This window comes from Miniopterus natalensis, chromosome 18 (assembly GCF_054644295.1).
Source record: "Miniopterus natalensis isolate mMinNat1 chromosome 18, mMinNat1.hap1, whole genome shotgun sequence".
NCBI lineage: Eukaryota > Metazoa > Chordata > Mammalia > Chiroptera > Miniopteridae > Miniopterus > Miniopterus natalensis.
Genome location: NC_142098.1, coordinates 40821014 through 40840733, shown reverse-complemented (window position 1 = coordinate 40840733; position 19720 = coordinate 40821014). Strand labels below are relative to the sequence as shown.

Here is a 19720-nt window from a genome sequence, read left to right as displayed (position 1 = left end):
GATGCCGAGAGTGGGCAGCTCTTGCCACCAGGAGGTGCCCTGGGAGCCAGCAAAGAGGTGAGGGCCTGCCCTGTACTTCGGGACCTATGATTCCTGGCCCAGCCCCTCCTCCCTAAACCCAGGAGTCCAGGTCCCAGCCCCTCCTTCCTCAGACCCAGGGATCCAGGCCCCCAGCCCCTCCTCCTTAAACCCAGGAGTCCAGGCCCCCAGCCCCTCCTCCTTAAACCCAGGAGCCCAGGCCCCCAGCCCCTCCTCCTTAAACCCAGGAGCCCAGGCCCCCAGCCCCTCCTCCTTAAACCCAGGAGTCCAGGCCCCCAGCCCCTCCTCCCTAAACCCAGGAGCCCAGGCCCCAGCCCCTCCTCTTTCATACCTAGTACATGGTCCCTCAAATCCTTCAGAAATCCATGCATTCAATTCCCTAATCTCCGTGTACCCCACTTGCCTCCTCTACCCAGAGTCCCAGCCTGACCCTCTCAGGGCCCTGTCCTGGCTCTGGCTCCGAGGCTCTCATCCCTGAGAACCAGAGGGTTTGACCCCAGGTCTCCTCAGAGAAACTCTCAGCCACTTCCTAGTCCCTGTGACCCCATATTTTCCTTCTAGCTATGGGGACCCGGCTTTCAGCCCTTGCCTCCTTAAGACTCAAGACATCAGGTCCCCCAGCCCCTCCTGGGCCCCCTCCTCACCTGCCCCGTCCAGCGTCAGGCCCCGTCAGAGGAGAGGCCCGCTCTGCTCTCCTGTCCAGACCCAGGGCCCCTCCCTCCGGCTCCCTCCGGGGCCGCCCCGCCTCCGCATACCTGAGCACTCACCTGGCACTGCCCGCTCGAGTGGCCCCTGGGCGGGGCTGGCTTCGAGACCCAGGGCGGGGCTGGAACAGCCTCAGGAAACTTGTCTCCTCATAACAACAATAGAGCAATCACAAGTGTCCTGCGACACCACCACTCGTTAACGTCTCAAATACTCCCTTTAATTCTCAGTAGAACCCTTTGAGGTAAGCGGGCACCATTATCTTAGTTGTATAAAAGCACCTGCAGGGTGTTCAGGGACATTAACCTCATCTCCCTCCCCCCCCATCACTCTGTTCCAGCACCCCCGCCTCCCTGCTGCTCCTCCAGCGCCCAGACCCCATCCTGCCTCAGGGCCTTTGCACTTGCTGTTCTTGCTTCCTGGAATACTGTTCCCTTGGCTCGCCTCACCTCCTTCAGGTCCTGCTAGAATGCCACCTTCTCAGAGAGGCCCCCTGGACAGCCTGTTTAAAATCACAGCACCTCACCCTGGCCGGGTAGCTCAGTTGGTTAGAAGGTTGCAGGTTCGAACCCTGGTGGGGCACATGCAGGAAAAACCAATGATGCGTAAATAAGGGGAACAAAAAATAGATGTTTCTCTCTCCCTCCCTCCCTCTCTCACTCTCTCTCTTTCTCTCCCTCTGTCTCTAAAATCAATCAATAAAATAAAATACTAAAACCATAGCACCTCTTACCCTCCCCTCCTTCGCCATCTCTTCCTTGCTCCGTACTTAATTTTTCTTCGAGCGTTTATCACCTTCTAACATTCTATTACCTGTTTGTTTCGTTTATTAACGTCTCGGCCGTTGGCATGTGAGCTTCATGGGGGCAAAGGCTTTTGTACATTCCATCCCCCACTCACTGGGGTCCGGCATGGAGATTGGGGTCCAGCGCGGAGCAAGTAAGACATTGAATTGGGGAGCTTTTTGCATTTGGTGCTTTCATTGCCTTATTATTTCATTGTTTCTTTGAACACACGTTGGCCCCGCAGCCTCCACTGATGAGACGGCAAATGGGGGACACACCCTGCCCTAGATGGAAGGGGGTGGAAGATCAGAGCGAGGGAGAGACAATCACATGGGGGGGTGGTGGCAAAGAGCCCATGGTGCGGGTCCGAGTCCTGGGTCTGCCATTTCATAATTTTGGTCATACTTTTTTTCTTTATAAAGATAGCTTATAAGTTCATTTTTTAAAAATTGATTTTTAGAGAAAGAGGTAGGGAGAGGGAGAAAGAGGAACCTCGATGTGAGAGAAAAGCACTGATTGCCTGCCTCTTGCATGCACCCCGATCAGGGATCGAGCCCGCAACCCGGGCACGTGCCTTGACTGGGAAGGGAACCCGCAGCCTTTCGGTGCCCCGGTGATACCAAGCCAACTGCGCCACCCGCCAGGGCTGGTTGGACTTACTGCGTGCTTAAGGCCCTTCTGAGTACATTACGTGTGTGTGGGTGATCCCCGCAACGATCTAGGAAATGGGTCCTAGGAACCCCATCTACACATGAGGAAACTGAGGCTCCTCCAAGTGAAGTCTTGTCTACAGCCACACAGCTGACACATGCCGGAGACGGCGGGCCCCGGGCTGTGCGATGTACACCTTCCGTCCCACCCTGACCTGGCCCCTTTACGGCTGTGTGACCCTGGGCAAATGACTTAACCTCTCTGTGCCTCACCGAGTCGGAAGGATTAAATGAGATTCCGGAGAGCTCCTAGCACAGTAACTGGCAAAGAGGAAACTAGATGAGTGTTACGGTGACAGAGCTGATGGTCTTTCTTTCCGCAGGATGCAAAGGACCCGGCGCAAGCCCAGAAGAGCTGCTGAGAGGGGCAGGGCAGGCTTCCTGGAGGAGGAGGGGCGGCCAGCGCTGAACCTGAAGGGCCAGTTTGGCAGCTCAAGGTGGCCTAGAGGATGAGGGAGGAGTGTTCCAGGCTGGGGCGCTCGCTGAGCCTCGGAGGGGAGGGCCGAGGAGTGGGCGCTGTGCTCGGCTGAGCACCCCTAGGTGCTGCCGGCGGGCGGAGGGATCAGAGCCCCTCTGCAGCTTCTGCCACTCCGTGTCCCTGTCACAGCCACGCCACAGATGATTTCTGAGCTCGGCCTTGCCTGGGTTGGGGTCTGAGGGAAGGAGCAGGGCCTTTACCTTCTGTGAGGCAGACTGAGTGGGATCGGCACCCCACGGACAGAGGAGCAGATAGAGGCTCAAAGTAGGGGGCCAGTAGCCCGAGATCACAGTGCCCAGGCTGTGACACTAACGCACATTTAGCTGAGCCCAGGTCCCTTTCTTTACGTGCAGGTGGAGAAACTGTCCTCATAGAGGAAATTGGTGGGAGTCAGGGCCTGGACTCCTGGGTCTGAGGGAGGAGGGGCTGGGGCCTGGGTTTGAGGGAGGAGACTGTCCCAGAGCAGGCACCCCCAGACTCCCCCCCTCGCCCCCAGAAGCCTGGAGCAGCAGGTGAGACCGAAACCAAGTCTCCACCCTACTTGCTGGGCCCAGTGGCTCCTTCCTCCTTCTCTGGCTGCAAAGGAGGCCGCTCCCTCTCTCCAAACCATAGCAAGTGGTTCCCAGATTCCTGTGGGGGCTCCCACCCTGTACGGCCTGCTCAGTCAGTCCTGGGTGGAGCCAGGAATCCGGGTCTTGGAGCCTCTCCAGGGGGGAGCCGGGCAGCTGAGAACCCAGCCCCTGCCTGCCCATAAGGCCCTTACTGTGCCTTTCACTGAGCGGGCTTTTTGGGGGGACTGGACTAGTATTTATTCTCTGGGTTGGGGAGCCCAAAAACGAAACAGGACTCTCCACTGGGGCTTCGTAAGCTAAGATCCCCTGTGTGTTGTATCCGGATCCTCTCCCTTGTCTTCCTGCGCCCTCCTCTGATGAATTTGTAGGACAGGGAAGGAGGTCAAATTCCCGGGAAATGGGAGGTAAGGCAGGTAGCTGTGGGAGGGGCGTAGGTGAGAGGGAAGCATGTCAGGGAGGTACATTTACTCACCTAGTGCTGATTTATTCATTGAATAAATGGGTCCTGAGACCTAATTGATGCCTCACCCTCTGCCCTCAAAAGAGTACAGTTGGGGAAACAGACCCTGCTGGGACCCACAGTCCCAATTCACAGTGACATGTACGCCAACGGCGGTGGCACAGGGCAGTGTCCCCAGAGGAGGCCTTTATTCCAGCTTCGCTGTGGGTGTGTGTGGCAGTCAAGGAAGCCTTTCTTGCTGAAGTGATAACTGGACAGGGTTCTGAAGGATGAATAGGAGTTCGCCGGGGAAGATGTGGCAAGGACTGATATTCTTTTCTTGTTGTTAATTCTGACCAGAGGATATTTTTCCCATTGATTTTAGAAAGAGTGGAAGGGAGGAGGGAGAGAGGGAAGGAGAGAGAGAGAGAGAGAAACATTGAAGTGAGAGACACACGTCAATTGATTGCCTCACATACACACCTGACAGGGGGCCTGGATGGAACCTGCAACCCAGGGATGTGCCCTTGACTGGGAGTCGAACCCGAGACCCTTCGGTGTTGGGCTGAAGCTCTAGCCACTGAGCCACACCAGCCAGGGCCAGGAATGATATCCTAAGCATGGGGAGTGGCCCAGGGGAAGTCCCGAGGTCATGCAGCAGAAATTCCTAAGCACCTACTGTGTGCCCAGCACATTCTGCGCGCTGGCCAGAGGAAACCCCTGCCCATGAGTTAGTCATCCTAGTGGGTGTGGTGGGGAGTCGCAAGATAAACAGGCGGGAGCACATACTCGAAGGAGACTTTCAGACTGTGGCGAGCGCTGGGGAGGAAGTGAAGGAAGGGGAAGAGCTGGCCGACCGAGGGACAGACGGCAGGTGCGGGCCCTGCAGGTGGGGTGCGCAGGCCCGGCCTCCGGGGAGGGGCCTGCCAGCTCTGACCTGAATTTGGAGAATGAGAGGGTTTCAGGCTGAGGGAATACCTTGGGGACGCCGGGCAGGAAAAATCCCTAGGAGGTGTGGCTGGCTGGAGGAGGCGAGACTGGAGACCCAGCCATGAGGACGGTCACCACGTGGGTGACGACATCGAGACTTGCAAATGAGACGGTGGCCAAATTCCAAGTCACATGGATTTGCCCGAAGCCTGAGTCTCAAGGAACTCCCAGGCTGGCTGGAGAGGCGACACAAACGTGGGCTGCTTTGTTTGTTTATTTTTTAAATATTTAAAAAATTGATTTTAGAGAGAGAGAAACACTGATTTGGTTGGTTCTTGCGTGTGCCCTAACTGGGAATTAAACCCCCAACCTTGGGGTATTGGGACAACACTCGAACCAGCCGAGCCACGCCGGCCAGGGCAAACGTGAGTGGGTGGCCCGGGCGGAGTGCAAGCCCAGAGGAGCCCTCGCCAGGCCAGCGGGTCAGGAGCTTTTTCCTTGGAGGTCCTCTGGGGTCCGCCAGCCGTGGGAGGGGCGGGGACGGGCTGAGGGCCGGCCGGCGGGAGGCGGAGGGTGGAGGAGGGAGGCTGGTGGCCCAACTGTTTGTTCTCTGGGAGGGATCGGAGGGGGGAAGGTCTCCAGAAGCTGCAGGTGCCTGGCTCCCAGGCTGGGGTGCTGGGCCTACGGGGCAGAGATGAAGAAAGAGCTCATTTTATTATCATTTCTTCCTTCCCCAAAGGAGCAGAAGTCCTGGAACCTGCTGGAAGGGCTGGTGGGAATGTGAGGTGGGAGAAGCACGGAGGGTGCTTAGATTAGGGCTCTCTCGCTCTCTTCCCTCTCTCTAAAAATCAACCAGTCAGTCAATCAAAGAATACAAAGAATTCCCATATACTAAACCCAGATCCCCAGAAGGAGGGAGTGAACATAAACACTTTCGCTTTATCTTTCTCTCTCTCTGTCTCTTTCTCTCTCTCTCTCTCTCTCTCTCTCGCACACACCCCTTTTTTCTCAACTGTTTGTCATTGCAGACTTGATATCCCTTTACTATCCCTAAAAACTTTATATATTTCCTAAAAACAGCAGATTTTGAGAGAGAGAGAAAGAGAACGAGAGAAAAAGAGATAGAGAGGGAGGGAGGGAGGGAGGGAGGGAGGGAGGGAGGGAGGGAGGGAATTGGGCCCAGGAGCCCTCTGATGGGAAGGCAGAGGGCATTGTGGGAGAATCCTCTCAGCACCTGGGACAGCGCCCAGCATCTCTCGGGCCTTAACATCAACAACCGAGCACAGGCGTACCCTGCCCGGCCCGGGAGAGTCTGAACACTGTGGGTGTCTGGGAACCAGGTGGGGGGTCCTCAGAGGAAGGAGTCTGCAAGCATTGCTCCCTCTGTAAAAACAGCAGCAGCCAGGGACCCCCCGGGTGCTTGTTGCCTGTCGGTCAGCTTTCCAGAGTCGATGGCAGGAGCCAGGAAAGTACGGCCCTCCGCTTGCTTTTCCGAGTAAAGTTTTATCGGAACAGGGCCGTGAGCATTTGCGTATTGCCCGCGCTGCTTTCCTGCGACCTGGCCCTTCGCAGAAAACGTTAGCTGACCCCCGTCCTAGAGCCTGACGATGTGAGGAGCAGAAAGGTTGAAAAGCCTCAGAGAGGGACGCTTTGTTCAAGGCCGAGGGCACCAGCATCGGAACCCAGCGCCATGTTCTTTTTTTGTGGAGAGTGGAAGGGAGGGAGGAGGGGGAGGGAGAGGGACACACTCACACACGCGGATCGCTTGCCTCCCACACGTGCCCTGATCAGGGCTGGACTGAAGTGCGACCCCGGTAGGTGCCCTTGTCCGGAGAGGAACCCAGGCCCTTCGGTCCTCAGGCTGATGCTCTAACGGGCCAGGGCCCCATGTTCTTTATTTTAATTCTCTCCCCTTGTTTTTCACTGTGGTGAAATACTCATAACATAAATTTACGATTTTAATCATTTTAAAGTAGCAGCTCTGTGGTGTTAACTACACTCACACTGGCGTGCCACCCTCGCCATCGTCCCCAGAGCTCTCCGCCCTGTAAAGCGGAAACTCGGTCCCCATTAGACACCAACCCCCACCCCTCTCCCCCGCCCCCGCCCCCGCCATTCCCCTTCTGTCTCCATGGGTTTGACTGGCCTAGACACCCCCTAGAAGTGGAATCGCACAGTAGTTGTCTTTTGTGGCTGTCACATTTCACCTGGGGTAGTGTCTTCATGGTTCGTCCTTGCTGTGTCAGAATTCCCTCATTAAAAAAAATATCTTTATTGATCTCAGAGAGAGGAAGGGAGAGGGAGAGAGAGAGAGAAACATCAACGATGAGAGTCATTGATCGGCTGCCTCCTGCGCGCCCCCGACTGGGGATCGAGCCCGCAACCCGGGCCTGTGCCCTGACCGGGAATCGAACCCCGACCTCCTGGATCCTAGGTCGACGCCCAACCGCTGAGCCCCGCCTGCCGGGCAGAATCCCCTCGTTTTCAAGGCTGAATAATGTTCCCTTGTCGTATGTAGCAGGCCTTGCTGACCCATCCATCCTCGGACACTGGGCAGCTGCACCAGGCTCCCAACCACTGTCCTCCGCGCGTCTCACGATGGTTTCACCTGCGCAAGGAAGGAACTTCTCCAAGGACAGAACACTGGGAAAGTGCGGACGAAAACCCCCAAAACAAAACAGAACAAAAAACCCCGTCATCCCGCCTGGCAGAGACCCCACGCACAATCTGACAGTGCCTTTTTTTTTCTTTTTTCACTCTAAAAATATGCACGGTACTATATAAACTTAAAAAAGAGCCGCCCGCCTCCCCTCCCCACCTGTGTCGGCGCTTTCGGAAGGAGCCCGTGGTGTTTGTGAAGGCTTGAGGCTGATAAAGCTGTGGCCAGAGTCTGTCCAGAAATAGATCCGTGAGGCAGCGACCTTGCGTGTCCCGCGGCTGAACTTTCAGTGTCTAGTTCGACGCCGGGGACGCAGTAGATGCTCATTAAGTAATTGTTGCAGAAGGGGTGCAAAGGTAGAAATCGGGGAGCGTGGGCCACTTTCCCGCTGGCACACTTTGAGGTCGGTTTTATTTGTTTCCATGTGTTGCTAGGACAGAGAGACGGAGCTGTGAGCAACGCTTTCCTGCGCATGTTTCTTTCTCGGTGACCGATTAGGTGCATAAATCGCAGGGGGCGGCGGGGTGGAGGATACACGCAGGCGGTTTTGCCCTGTACTGGAACGGCCTTCTAGGAGGGCCGCGCTGACACTCCCGCCAGCAGGTCTGAGTACCTGTTTGACCACATCCTTGCCGGCGCTCGGTATCATCTTTGTTTTGATCCTGCCCATCTGATAGGTGGGAAATATGTTGTTATTATCTTAACGAGCATTTCTTTGATTCCCAGTAAGGCTGAGTAGTTTCATGACATTTGTTAACTTTCTTTGCAAATCCCCCATCATGCCCTTGGCCAATGCTCCTGTCTCCCTGTTGGGAGTGAGCCTTTTTTTCTTCTTCTTATTGATTCGTAAGAGTTCTTTACATATTAAGGGTACCAACTCTTTGTCATTTTGGTGGGTAAGAGGAGCCAGAAGTTGAGAGAGGGGAAGTCACTGCTCAAGGTGCACATCTAAGAAGAGGTGGGTCAGGAATCTGAAACAAGATCTGTTTAGATCCATGTCTGGGGATCTTCACCACCGTCTCCATGACACCTTCTCCTTTCCCTGGCTTTGCCCCTCCATGGCCCAGGAGCCCTGACTTTCCACAATCTCAGAAAGGGGAGAGGCCTCTCACCAGACCCAGCCACCCTTACTACGTTCCCAACAGCAAGCCTATTCTTCAGTTTGCTGTGTAGATTCAATACTTGGCATGTACTAGGTACTCAATAAATAGTGTCTAGTATTATTTAAATTAATGTTTATTTAAATCCTCACCAGAGGATATATTTTTATTGATTTTTAGAGAGAGAGGAATGGAGAGAGAGAGAGAGAGAGAGATAAACATAGATCGGTGGCCTCCCATACGTGCCCTGACTGGGGATTTAACCCGCAACCTAGGTATGTGCCCTGACCAGGAATTGAACCTGCAACCTTTTCATGTACAGGATAATGGTCCAACCAACTGAGCCACCCGGCCAGGGAAGTATTTGGTATTATTGCCTTTTTTTTTTTTTTTTTTTAATTTCTCTTCAGCCACATGTCTTGCCAGCTGCCTCCTCTTCGAGCCAAGCTCCTATCATTTGAAACAGCTGTCACTTCCCACGCAAGCTGCCTCGTGACTCCTAGCTTTGCATATGCTATTCCACTTCTCTACTAGGTCCACTTGAAGAGCTCCTACTCCTACTTCAAAACTCTATTTAGGTTTCCCTTCCTCTGGGAAGTCTTCCCTCACTCCTAGGCTGAGTTTCCAATTACAGACCCTGGACCAAGGCCTGTTGTGTTCCCTTTGGGTTTTCCAGGGCACTGCAGAAATAAGACACTCTGCTCCAAGAAAAAAATCATTCGCTGCCAACTATAAGAGCTGGAGAACCAAAGTGAACACATTTCATTCCTTGTCCAGAAAACAAAACATTACATCCACTTTGTTGTCCAGCCAATATTCAAAAACCTCTTGGGACAGTTGGAAACAATTGACCAGTCAGATACTTTTCACTTCAAACAGTTCTCAAGTCTGCCTGTTGACTGTGGGCAAACCCGATCCTATCATAAATTAAACCGAGTACTTGTTGCCAAATAATTTCCAAAACAAAATTATAAAAATCTCCAGAGTGTTGTTTTTCTTTTTAGTCAGCTTTATCACAGTATCACTTACACGCAATAAAACTCACTATTTTGAAGTGAATGCTCTGAGATGGACAAATGTACATAGTCAGGTATAAAACCACCAGCAGGATGAGACAGAGACTATCTCAGCCCCCCAGGTTCCCTTTCCAGTACCCGCTTCCCCCACGCCCTTGGCCCCCACCGCTGATCTTCATTCTTTCCCTTCAGTTTTGTCTTCCCTGGAGTGTCATATAACCGCAGTCATACAGCACCAGTTGTTGGTTCTGGGTACATGGTCGCTCAGATTCTTGAGCCAAAGCACCCAGCCCCTCCTCCCTCGGACCCAGGACTCCAGGCCCCCAGCCCCTCCTCCCTCGGACCCAGGAGTTCGGGAACCGGAGACTAGTAGGTCCTGGTTTCTGAGCACAGGAATTCTAAAAGTCAGCCATAGCCCCGCCGGGCGTGGCTCAGCGGTTGAGCATCGACCTGGGATCCAGGAGATCCGGGTTCGATTCCCCGCCCGGCACATGCCCGGGTTGCGGGCTGCAGCGGATCAATGATCCTTCATCATTGATGTTTCTACCTCTGTCTCTTCCTCTCCCGTCCTCTCTCTGAAATCAATAAAGACATATTAAAAAAAATAAATAAAAAAATAAAATTCAGCCATAGAGCCCAGGAGGAAGGTATTATTGGGAGACACATTTTTAGACGCGGGAACAGCTGATCTATTTGAAGGACACCCGGAGGAACAGCCCTGAATGGCAGCCGCAGGACGGAAACACCGGCTTCACCCCGGAGCTGAGCGGCTCTTGCAGCAGAACGCGTGTGACGTCATTCCAACAGCGCGTAGGCCCCGCCCCACACCAACGCCCCGCCCATGGCCACGCCCCAGCCCCGTAAACTACGATTCCCAGCAGCCGCCGCGCTCCCGGCCCACCCCCATAGGCCCCGCCCTGGAAGCCCCGCCCCGCCCGGCCCCGCCCCTTCCGGAAGTCGCCGGCTCCCGCCCGGCCTGCCCTTCCCCACGCGGGTCCCAGGTCGCCGGCTCCTTGCAGCGGAGTCGCGGGCTCCCGCCCGGCATGAACCGCTACCTGGTGCCCGCGTCCCTGCTGGGCACGGCGGTGGGCGGCGCGGTGCTGCTCAGGTGAGTGGGCGCGGCCCCGGCGGCCGCGGGAGGGAAGTCGGGGGAGAGCGCGAACTCCTCGCCCGCCAGCCGCCCCACCCGCGGCGCCCCTGGAGGACCTGGGACGGACCTCAGCCCCGAGGCGGCAGGTCGCGCCAAGGTCACCCGGAGGAAGGGCCGGTTCCAGGCCCTTGTGAACATTTTGGTCTGGTTGCTTCCAGGCTTTTCACCGATGGGTTAATTCATTCAGCAGGTGTGTGCTGAGCGGGTCCCATACGTCACCCGGCGGCCCCGGGGCGCGGAACGTGTGTGCCGCCTGAGCTCCCTTATCCGAATGAGAGAAACAAATAAATTGTGCAACTCGGGAGACGAAAAGCTGGTATTACATGGGACGTATATATACATGGTTCTTGTCTTTCCTAGGCTAGTTAACTTAAAAAACAAAACAACCTAGCCCTGGCTTGGTGTGGCTCACTTGGTCGAGCGTAGTCTCATGCACCCAGAGGTCCCCAGTTCAATTCCTGGTCAGGGCACATGCCTGGGTTTCAGGCTCCATCCCCAGTGGGGGGTTTGTGGGAGGCAGCCCATCCATGTTTCTCTCTCTTCCTCTCCCTTCCTTTCTCTCTAAAAAATAAAAATAAAAAAACAATAAAAACATTTAAAAAATCAATAAAAATCAATAAAAAATCTTAAAGAAAGAATCAACCAATGAATGCATAAATAACTGGAACAACAAATGGATGTTTCTCTCTCTCCCTTCCTCTCTCTAAAATCAATAATTAAAATAAAAAACAAAACAAAACAAAACATAATGATTGTCATGGCCTGGAGCCTTCCTCACACAGCGCTGTGCTCCGCCCTTTACCGGTAATGTGACCACGGCTTCGTGGTGCTCTGCAACATCGCTTCCATCTTTCCATTGGGGAAACAAGCTCAGAGGGGTCATTTGCCGGAGGTGAAAGCAGTTGGGGTCACCTGTGGTGAGGGGACAGACAGATGGAACTGAGCGTGCTGTTTCTTGCCTTCAGGGATTACGTCGCCGGTGGGGCCTGTCCCAGCAAGGCCACCATTCAGGGGAAGACTGTCATTGTGACGGGAGCCAACACTGGCATTGGGAAGCAGACGGCCTTGGAGCTGGCCAGGAGAGGTGATATCCTAGGTGGCAGGGGGTTGGGTGAAAAAGGGAAGGGACTAAGAAACGCAGATTGGGAGTTAGGATAGTCAGGGATGTGAAGTACAGCACAGAGAACACAGTCAATAATATTCTAATAACTAGGGATGGTGCCAGGTGGGCACTAGACTTATCAGGGAGATCACTTTGTAAGTTATATAAATATCTAACCACTAGGCTACACACCTGAAACTATTATAATATTGAATGTCAACTGTAATTGGAAAAAAACAAAGGGGCGAGGTCCTGCTTTCTCTGCTGGAGGCTGATGGTGAAGGGTATATGCATACCTAGGGGTGGATATTTTTATTTAAAAAAAAAATTTTTTTTCTATCCTGGGCTTCCAGGAGGTAACATCATCCTGGCCTGTCGAGACATGGAGAAGTGTGAGGCAGCGGCAAAGGACATTCGAGGGGAGACCCTGAATCACCGTGTCAACGCACGGCACCTGGACTTGGCCTCGCTGAAGTCCATCCGAGAGTTTGCAGCGAAGGTCATTGAAGGTAGGAGGGGGACACTGGCTGTGTGGGGTGAGATCTCGGGCAGCCAGGCTCTGAGGCCTCTGGTATTAAACCAGGCCTGGACCTTAAGGCCCACAAAGCCAGTAATCTTTACTGTATGGTCCTTTTTAAAAAATACTTTTATTGCTTTTTAGAGAGAAAGGAAGGGAGAGGGAGAGAGAGAGAAATGTTGATGGGAGAGCGAAGCATCAGTTGGCTGCCTCCCCTACTAGGGATGGAACCTGCAACCTGGGCATGTGCCCTGACTGGGAATCGAATGGGCAGCCCCCAGGCGCACAGCCAACTGAGCCACACTGGCCAGGGCTGCCTGGTCCTTTACAGAGACTGTTTGCTGACTCCTGTTCAGTAGGAAAACAAACTCCTGCATTAGCTTTCATCCTACAAGAAGCTGAGGCCATGATGGGCCGTGGAGGAGTAGTGAGCCAGGGAAGAGAAACAGTGATTCATCCATTGTTTCCTGAGGCTTTCTGTCTCCGGTGACTCCAGGACACTCAGATGAGTCAGAATCAGGTTGTGTCTCCCCAGGAGCAATGGGTCATGTGGGGACATGACCGTGACAGTTCGTCTGCCACTAGAGGACCCACAGGCACAGCACAGAGTCCCCGCACCTCCCATCTCCCCCTCCCCACCTCTTTGCTGGACTTTCTTTTCACAAATTCAAGGATCAGGCTGGAGTTTTTCTGCACTTGTCACATTGATTGCTGACTCACTCATTTTGCTTCCCACCTGTTCTCTGAACTGTTCACGTATTAAATTTTTTGAATAGGAATAACATCGGCAGTATTTAATGATCAGAAAATACAAAAGGGGAGAGACAGCCTATTGTCTCCCTGCCATGCCTGAGGAAGCTCCCAGCGGCGTTCCTCGTGTGTTCAGTGCTCGTGTGTCCATCTGGAGACAGTCCCTGCATTTATTAAGCAGGCAGATGTATCGCTGTCCCTCGGTCTTTTTGTACAAAGTGGAGCCTGTTGTACGCCCAGTGCTGCCCTGGCTTTTTCTCCTAGATTCTCTCTTACAGATGGATGCAGGCAGAGCTACCTTTTTCTTGTGGCTACATTGTATTTCTTGATTCTTTTCTTGTGGTTACATTGTATCTCTTTATTCTTTTCTTGTGGCTACATTGTATTTCTTGGTTCTTTTCTTGTGGCTACACTGTATTTCTTGGTTCTTTTCTTGTGGCTACATTGTATTCCATCATGTGGCTCTGACAGGTTGGCCGTTTGGCCTCCAGCCTCTCTGGGGCTGCTGTGAATGCCTGTCTTCGTGTACGTGTTATCTGTCACAGCCGTGATGGTGTCTGCAGATCTTGGAGACAGCTTCTTCCTCTGCACCTGGCTACATGTTAAAAGCAGGAAAGCTAGCTGGGAGACAGAGGAGCTGGTGCTCAGAACAAATAAACATTTATGGATTATTCTTTTAAAACCCCTGATGCAAAGAAATACATGTTCCTTATGGAAAAGTCTTTAAAATCCTGAATAGTAAAGAAGAACTGAACACCATTGATTCCACACTAGCCCCAAGGGACTCACTGTTAACCTTTCCCCCTTACATTGTGAAGTTTTCATGGTGAAAACATAGCTACTGTTCTTTCATTTTTTCTTTTAACTATTTTTAGTGATTTCTAGAGAGAGAGGAAGGGAGAGGGAGAGGGAGAGAGAAAGGGAAACAGATTGGCTGCCTCCTGCACGCCACCTACTGGCCCCAAACCTGGGCACGTGACCTGACTTGTGATTGACCCGGGATCCTTTTGGTGCATGGGACAATGGAACGATGCCCAACCAGACTTCCCTTTCTTATGAGGACACCAGTCATGTTGGATGTGGGCCTGCCCTGTGACCTCATCTTGACTTGATTACTTCCCCAAAGACTTCGTTTCCAAAAAAATGTTCCCATGCGCAGATTTCAGGTGGATGCGAATGTTCAGGGGACATGGCTGAGCCCAGCACATCACGGAGCTGATGCCTTTGCCCGGACCCCTGTCTTCCAGAGGAGGAGAATGTGCACATCCTGGTCAACAACGCGGCCGTGATGCGGTGCCCGCACTGGACCACGGAGGATGGCTTCGAGATGCAGCTGGGCGTGAACCACCTGGGTGAGGCCTGGGCTGCGTGCTGTTGGCGTCCACTTGGGACATGAGCGGGGTCCCTAATGGGTCAGACGCGGGCTCTGGGAGGGGGTGTCCTCCCCCATTCTCCGAGTTGGCTGGTGGCCACTCGCAGGGTCACCCAGCAGCCCAGGGAGTTGCCCGTTCTTCGCTGGATGCTTGTAGTCTTTTGGATCCTCCATCAGTCTCTTGACCTTTTATCCCTTTGTCTGGCCTTCAGTCCCAGTCTATTCTTCAGCCACTCTGTCAGTCTGTCTGTTGTCACTCTGCATGTACCTGGGGTTATGCTAGTAAGGGCCGGGGGCAATGTGACATATTGGGTGAGGGCCCACTCTAATGACTTAATTATCTCTGTAAAGACCCTGTCTCCAAATAAGGTCACATTCTAAGGTTCTGGACCATAGGACTTCAATGTATTTTTTTGCGGGGGAGGGGAGTGGGGAGACACCACTCAACCCTAACACACACACACACGCAGTTAGTATGATTCATGCCCTGTTGGCTGGGAGTCTCACATGACCGATCTAGTTGCAAAGGAATCTGGGAAACAGTCTGTCACTGGGCTGTCTTGGGCACAGCCAAAAATTCTATTGCTGAAGAAGTGGAGAAAAGATTTTGGGAGGCAGAAGGCAGTCTCTTTCCCCACTAACCTCTAGGGCTTGACATTTGGGGCTGGATAATTCCTTGTTGCAGGGGCTGCCCTGTGATTTATAGGATGCTGAGCAGCATCCCTGGCCTCCATCCACTAGATGGTAGTAATGGTCCTACTCTCCACAGTTGTGACAACCAAAATTGTCTCCATATGTTGCCAAATGTCCCCTGGGGCTCCATGTTGCTTACGGTTGAGAACCATGAGTTATTGGGAGGGTGAGATAAAGTAATGTTCTCAGCATGCTCCTAGGCACGTGGTATGAGTTTAAGAACAGTTATCTTTTTGTCATCTTTCGTCCAGGTCACTTTCTTCTGACAAACTTACTGCTGGACAAGCTGAAGGCCTCAGCCCCTTCTCGGATCATCAACCTCTCGTCCTTGGCTCACGTTGCTGGGCACATCGACTTTGATGACCTGAACTGGGAGAAGAGGAAGTATAACACTAAAGAGGCCTACTGCCAGAGTAAGCTGGCCGTGGTCCTCTTCACCAAGGAGTTGAGCCGGAGGCTGCAAGGTGTGTGTGTGACGCCCCCCTTCCTTTAACTCTGGGCCTGGAACAATCCTGCTGTGACCCTGGGCCCATGGGAGGTCAAGCATGGGCTCTAGGACAGAGGAGGCACACATGCCACCACGCTCCCTGCCAGTGTCTGAAGCAGACATCACTAATCAAGCACACACCACCAGACTCCTAGCCTGTGCCTGGAGCAGGCATCACTAATCAATCACACACCACCAGGCTCCTAGCCTGTGTCTGGAGCAGACATGACTAATCAATCACAAACCACCAGGCTCCCCATCAGTGCCTGGATAAGACATCACTAATCAATCACACACCACCAGACTCCTAGCCTGTGCCTGGAGCAGGCATTGCTAATCAGTCACACACCACCAGGCTCCTAGCCTATGCCTGGAGCAGACATCACTAATCAACACACACCACCAGGCAAATATCACTAATCAATCATGCCTTCTTTGGTATCTGAGCTTTGGTTCTCCAGGCCAGTGGATATTTGGCAATATCTGGACATACTTTGGCTATCACTTGGGGGGTGGGTGTTGCTACTGGCATCTAGTGGACAGAAGCTGGAGACACTGCTCGATACCTTCAGTGCACGGGTTAAAGAATGATCAGACCCCATGGTCCATAGAGCTGACCCTGAAAAGTCTGTTCTTTGCCCTTGTTTCTCATAGAGGGGGTGTGAGCCAGCAGGTTAGCTCACCTGGGAGCTTATCAGACCACATCCTGACCCACTGCTTCAGACCTCTGGGGGTGGATGGGTATCTCAAGTCCTCTGTGTGATTTTGACATACACTCAGGTTGAGAGGCTGTGCTCTGGACAGCCATGTGACAGAGCTGCCTTGCGAGATCCAACCACCTGGCATGGAGGTTTCTGAGTAAGAAGGAGATGTTGGTTCAGGGCAGGAAATGGGGGAGCCCCAGAGCTCAGGGTGGACAGCATCAGGCTTCCTGCTAAGGAGTGAATCTGATGTCTGTCTGCCCCCCCCCCTTCCTTCTCTCCCCAGGCACAGGTGTAACCGTGAACGCTCTGCACCCTGGGGTGGCCAGGACAGAGCTGGGCAGACACACGGGCATGCATAGCTCTGCCTTCTCTAGCTTCACTCTCGGTAAGTCCCCTCCTGGTCTGGGATCCCCTTGCTGAGCCCCTGCCCTCCCTGCTTGGGGCCCAGGAACCTCCTTCAGGGTTTTAGGAGCAATGAGGTATATATAAGGTATTTAGAAAGATTTTTTAGGAGTGATTGACTCATGGTTTATGGAAGCTGAGGTCTCACAATCTTCCCTCAGCACACTGGAGGCCTGGGAAAGGGACTACACCTGAAAAACATATAATCCTGAAAAACATTTAGTGAGTGGGTGCCTGGTGGCAAGGATCTTAGGTTGAAGTTGGCACTGGAGACATTTAATAAATAAAAGTTATTTTAAATCAAGATGGAGTACGGTGGGGACTTGGGGCTGATGGAAAGGAGGGAGAGCTTCTATTTGTCTGGGGAAAGCCAGGGAGGCTTCCTGGGGGAAGTGGCTTTTTGGCTGGTCTCTGCTTCTGGAGGAAAGGGAGCTCCTAGTTGAGAGAACCACAGGAGCAGAGTCCTGGAGGTAGGCTCTGTGGGACTCCAGGCCACCTTCCGGCCTCAGTGGGCCCTGTGTCCTGCCTGGGGTGGAGTAGGGCTTTGTGTATCTTCCTGAATGCTCTGTGGGCTGATTGCAGGACCCATCTTCTGGCTGCTGGTCAAGAGCCCCCAGCTGGCGGCCCAGCCCAGCACCTACCTGGCTGTGGCAGAGGAGCTGGAGGGCGTTTCTGGGAAGTACTTCGATGGACTCAAAGAGAAGGCTCCGGCCCCCGAGGCCGAGGATGAGGAGGTAGCCCGGAGGCTTTGGGCTGAAAGTGCTCGCCTGGTGGGCTTGAAGATGGCCTAGGGGTGCGCTGTGTGGGGACAGCCCCACCCCGAATCCCCTGGGAGCCTGCGTGAAAACCGTCAGGATGGGGCTGCAGGACCGAGGCTAGATGCCATGTCCACACCACCCACTAGGTGGCGGTATTGACACTATGAGCTTCAAGAGTAAGAAGCCTGCCTGCCATGCCGGAAGCAGCCACTAGATGGCAGCATCGGCCAAATCGTAAAATTAAGACACCTGCCTGCCATGCCTGCAGGAGCCGCCAGGTGGCAGCATTGACCAAGGAATGCTGGCTGCCATGCTCACATCGCCCTCCAGGTGGCAGCATTGGCCTTTTCTCCCCCCTCTCTTTTCTGGCCACAGTGGCTTGGACTGCAAGTGGGCACCTGACCCCGGGGCTGCCACAGGTGAGCTGGGCCATCAGGTCCCTTAGGAATCTAAACTGGGAAATGCTGGGGGAGGAGCCAGCTCCCTCTGATGTGGGCCACAGTGAGGGATCGAGTTCAGGGTCCCCTGTGGGACTTTACATACCTCGGGCTCCTCCTTGAGCCTGTTTCCCCAACTATAAGTTGTGCAGAATCTCGTGACTACCTCACAGGATGGCCTGCTGAGCATTAACGGGGAAAGTTTACTGAGGGTCTTAGTGTGCTAGGCCCTGGCCAGGTGCAGGGCGGGGGTGGGTGTACCCCGAGAACAGGTCCCCCCACACCTGGCCCATAATCCCTGAGTCACGGCCCGGGCAGGTGAACAACGCACCAGCCACTGCTGCCGAGGGCCCGGGAGGCCTGGGGTCACGACCTTCCCTTGCCCGTGGGCTCTCAGGCTTCCTCTTTAATCATAATTAAAGGTCTCGCTGAGTCATCGGTCTCGCTTTCTCTCTCCGGGCTCGAGGGGAAGCGCCAGCGAGCTCCTGTGTGTGTTCCTTTGGGAAGCAGAGCTGGCGGCTTAACCCAGGCCGGGAAGCCACTCAGACATCCTGAGGGTTAGAGATGGAAGGGTCCCCTCACGCCTCTCGATTGGCGACAGTCATTGGAGTCTGGGTTATCCTGTGTGTGAGAAATGGGGCTGGCTCTGAGCTCAGGCACAGAATCGAGGGTGGGGAGCACCCAGCGCTCAGTAATCAGGGTAAACGCGGCTCAGCTGGGCGTCGGCGGGTGCACCCGAGAGAGGGGCCGTCCAACTCCCAGTCAGGGCACAGGCCTGGGGCCCCGTAGGGGGCAGCAGGAGGCAGCCGGTGGATGTTCCTCTCTCCCTCTCTCTCTCTCAAAAATCCAATAAACTATTAAAACAAAACAAAAACTTAAGATGTGAGGCCAAGTGGCTGCTTCCCGTCCTGAAATGCACAGCAGAGCACAGAAGGACCGCGGTGCGGGGAGGGGCGTGGTGGAGGCGGAACCGGAGGCGGGCCAACGCTTTATAAACATTTTCCTGCTTTTACCACATCAGACCGGCGTAGCCCAGGGATGTGCTTGGGGCGACCTGAGCCGGGTAGGCAGCTTCCCCCAGGGACCCAGGGTCCCCTCCCTCCTCCAGAGTAATCAGCTGATCGGCAGCTTTCATTCCCCTCCTTCCAGGTGCCCCTTCGCCCTCCCTGCCTGGGAAGGGACGGTGTCCGGGGAGCAGGAGGGGGACACCGTCGGGGGACTGTCCTGTGGGCCGCAGTCCCTTGCAGACCCCTGCTTTCTTAGCTTTTCTCGAGCTTCCCTTCCGCGGTTCCACCGGCTCCTTTCTGCTCCAAGGAGGCGGAATTGCCTCCACCTGCGCCCCGAGCCCGTCGCTGCAGGATGTTCCCTCCCGGCTGCCGGCTTCTGAAGCTGTCAGGGGGGTCTCGGCAAGACGAGGGCTGGAACTCAGTCCGGTTCCGGAGCCCACCCTTTCTGGGGGTGTCATGGGCCCTGACGGAGGAGGGGAGCCTGTCTTCCGCGGCTTGGGGTTGACCCGCCACAAGCCCTCGCCGCCCACGTCTGCTTCCTTTCGGAACCCAGAGGCCCCAGAGACCGCAGGCGCTGACTCACGGTGCCTGAGGCCGCCGCGGGGCCCCGAGGCTTTGAGGTGGCTCAGGAGCCAGCCCCAACCTTCTCAGATGAAAGATGATAAACCCCATCTAACGACACCCTCAAAACCCACAGACGCCCAGACGGGAGAGTGTGGCAAAGTAACAGGCAGGCCGAGGAAACAGGAGAAAGGGCTGTGGTTTTGGGGGGAGGGTGGATGCTTCACCGAAAGGGACCCAAGTGGGGGTGAAGCCTGCATAGCCTCCTTGGGGCCCGGGAACTGTGCCAGGATGTGTGGCTGCTGGGGACAGGTGGCGACGGGTGTCAGCTGGGCTGGTGCTCGCCC

The 19720-nt window shown here is 54.4% G+C and overlaps 1 protein-coding gene across 1 annotated transcript; it reads left to right on the top strand.

The window, feature by feature from the left end:
* The first annotated feature begins 10441 nt into the window (after positions 1–10441).
* Positions 10442–18456, top strand: RDH13 (retinol dehydrogenase 13). Its single transcript, XM_016218337.2, has 7 exons — positions 10442–10541; positions 11549–11667; positions 12039–12194; positions 14200–14304; positions 15269–15481; positions 16492–16593; positions 17193–18456. The coding sequence occupies exons 1-7, from the start codon at positions 10477–10479 to the stop codon at positions 17399–17401; spliced, it is 969 nt and encodes a 322-aa protein (XP_016073823.2). The 5' UTR covers positions 10442–10476; the 3' UTR covers positions 17402–18456.
* Positions 18457–19720: the final 1264 nt, after the last annotated feature.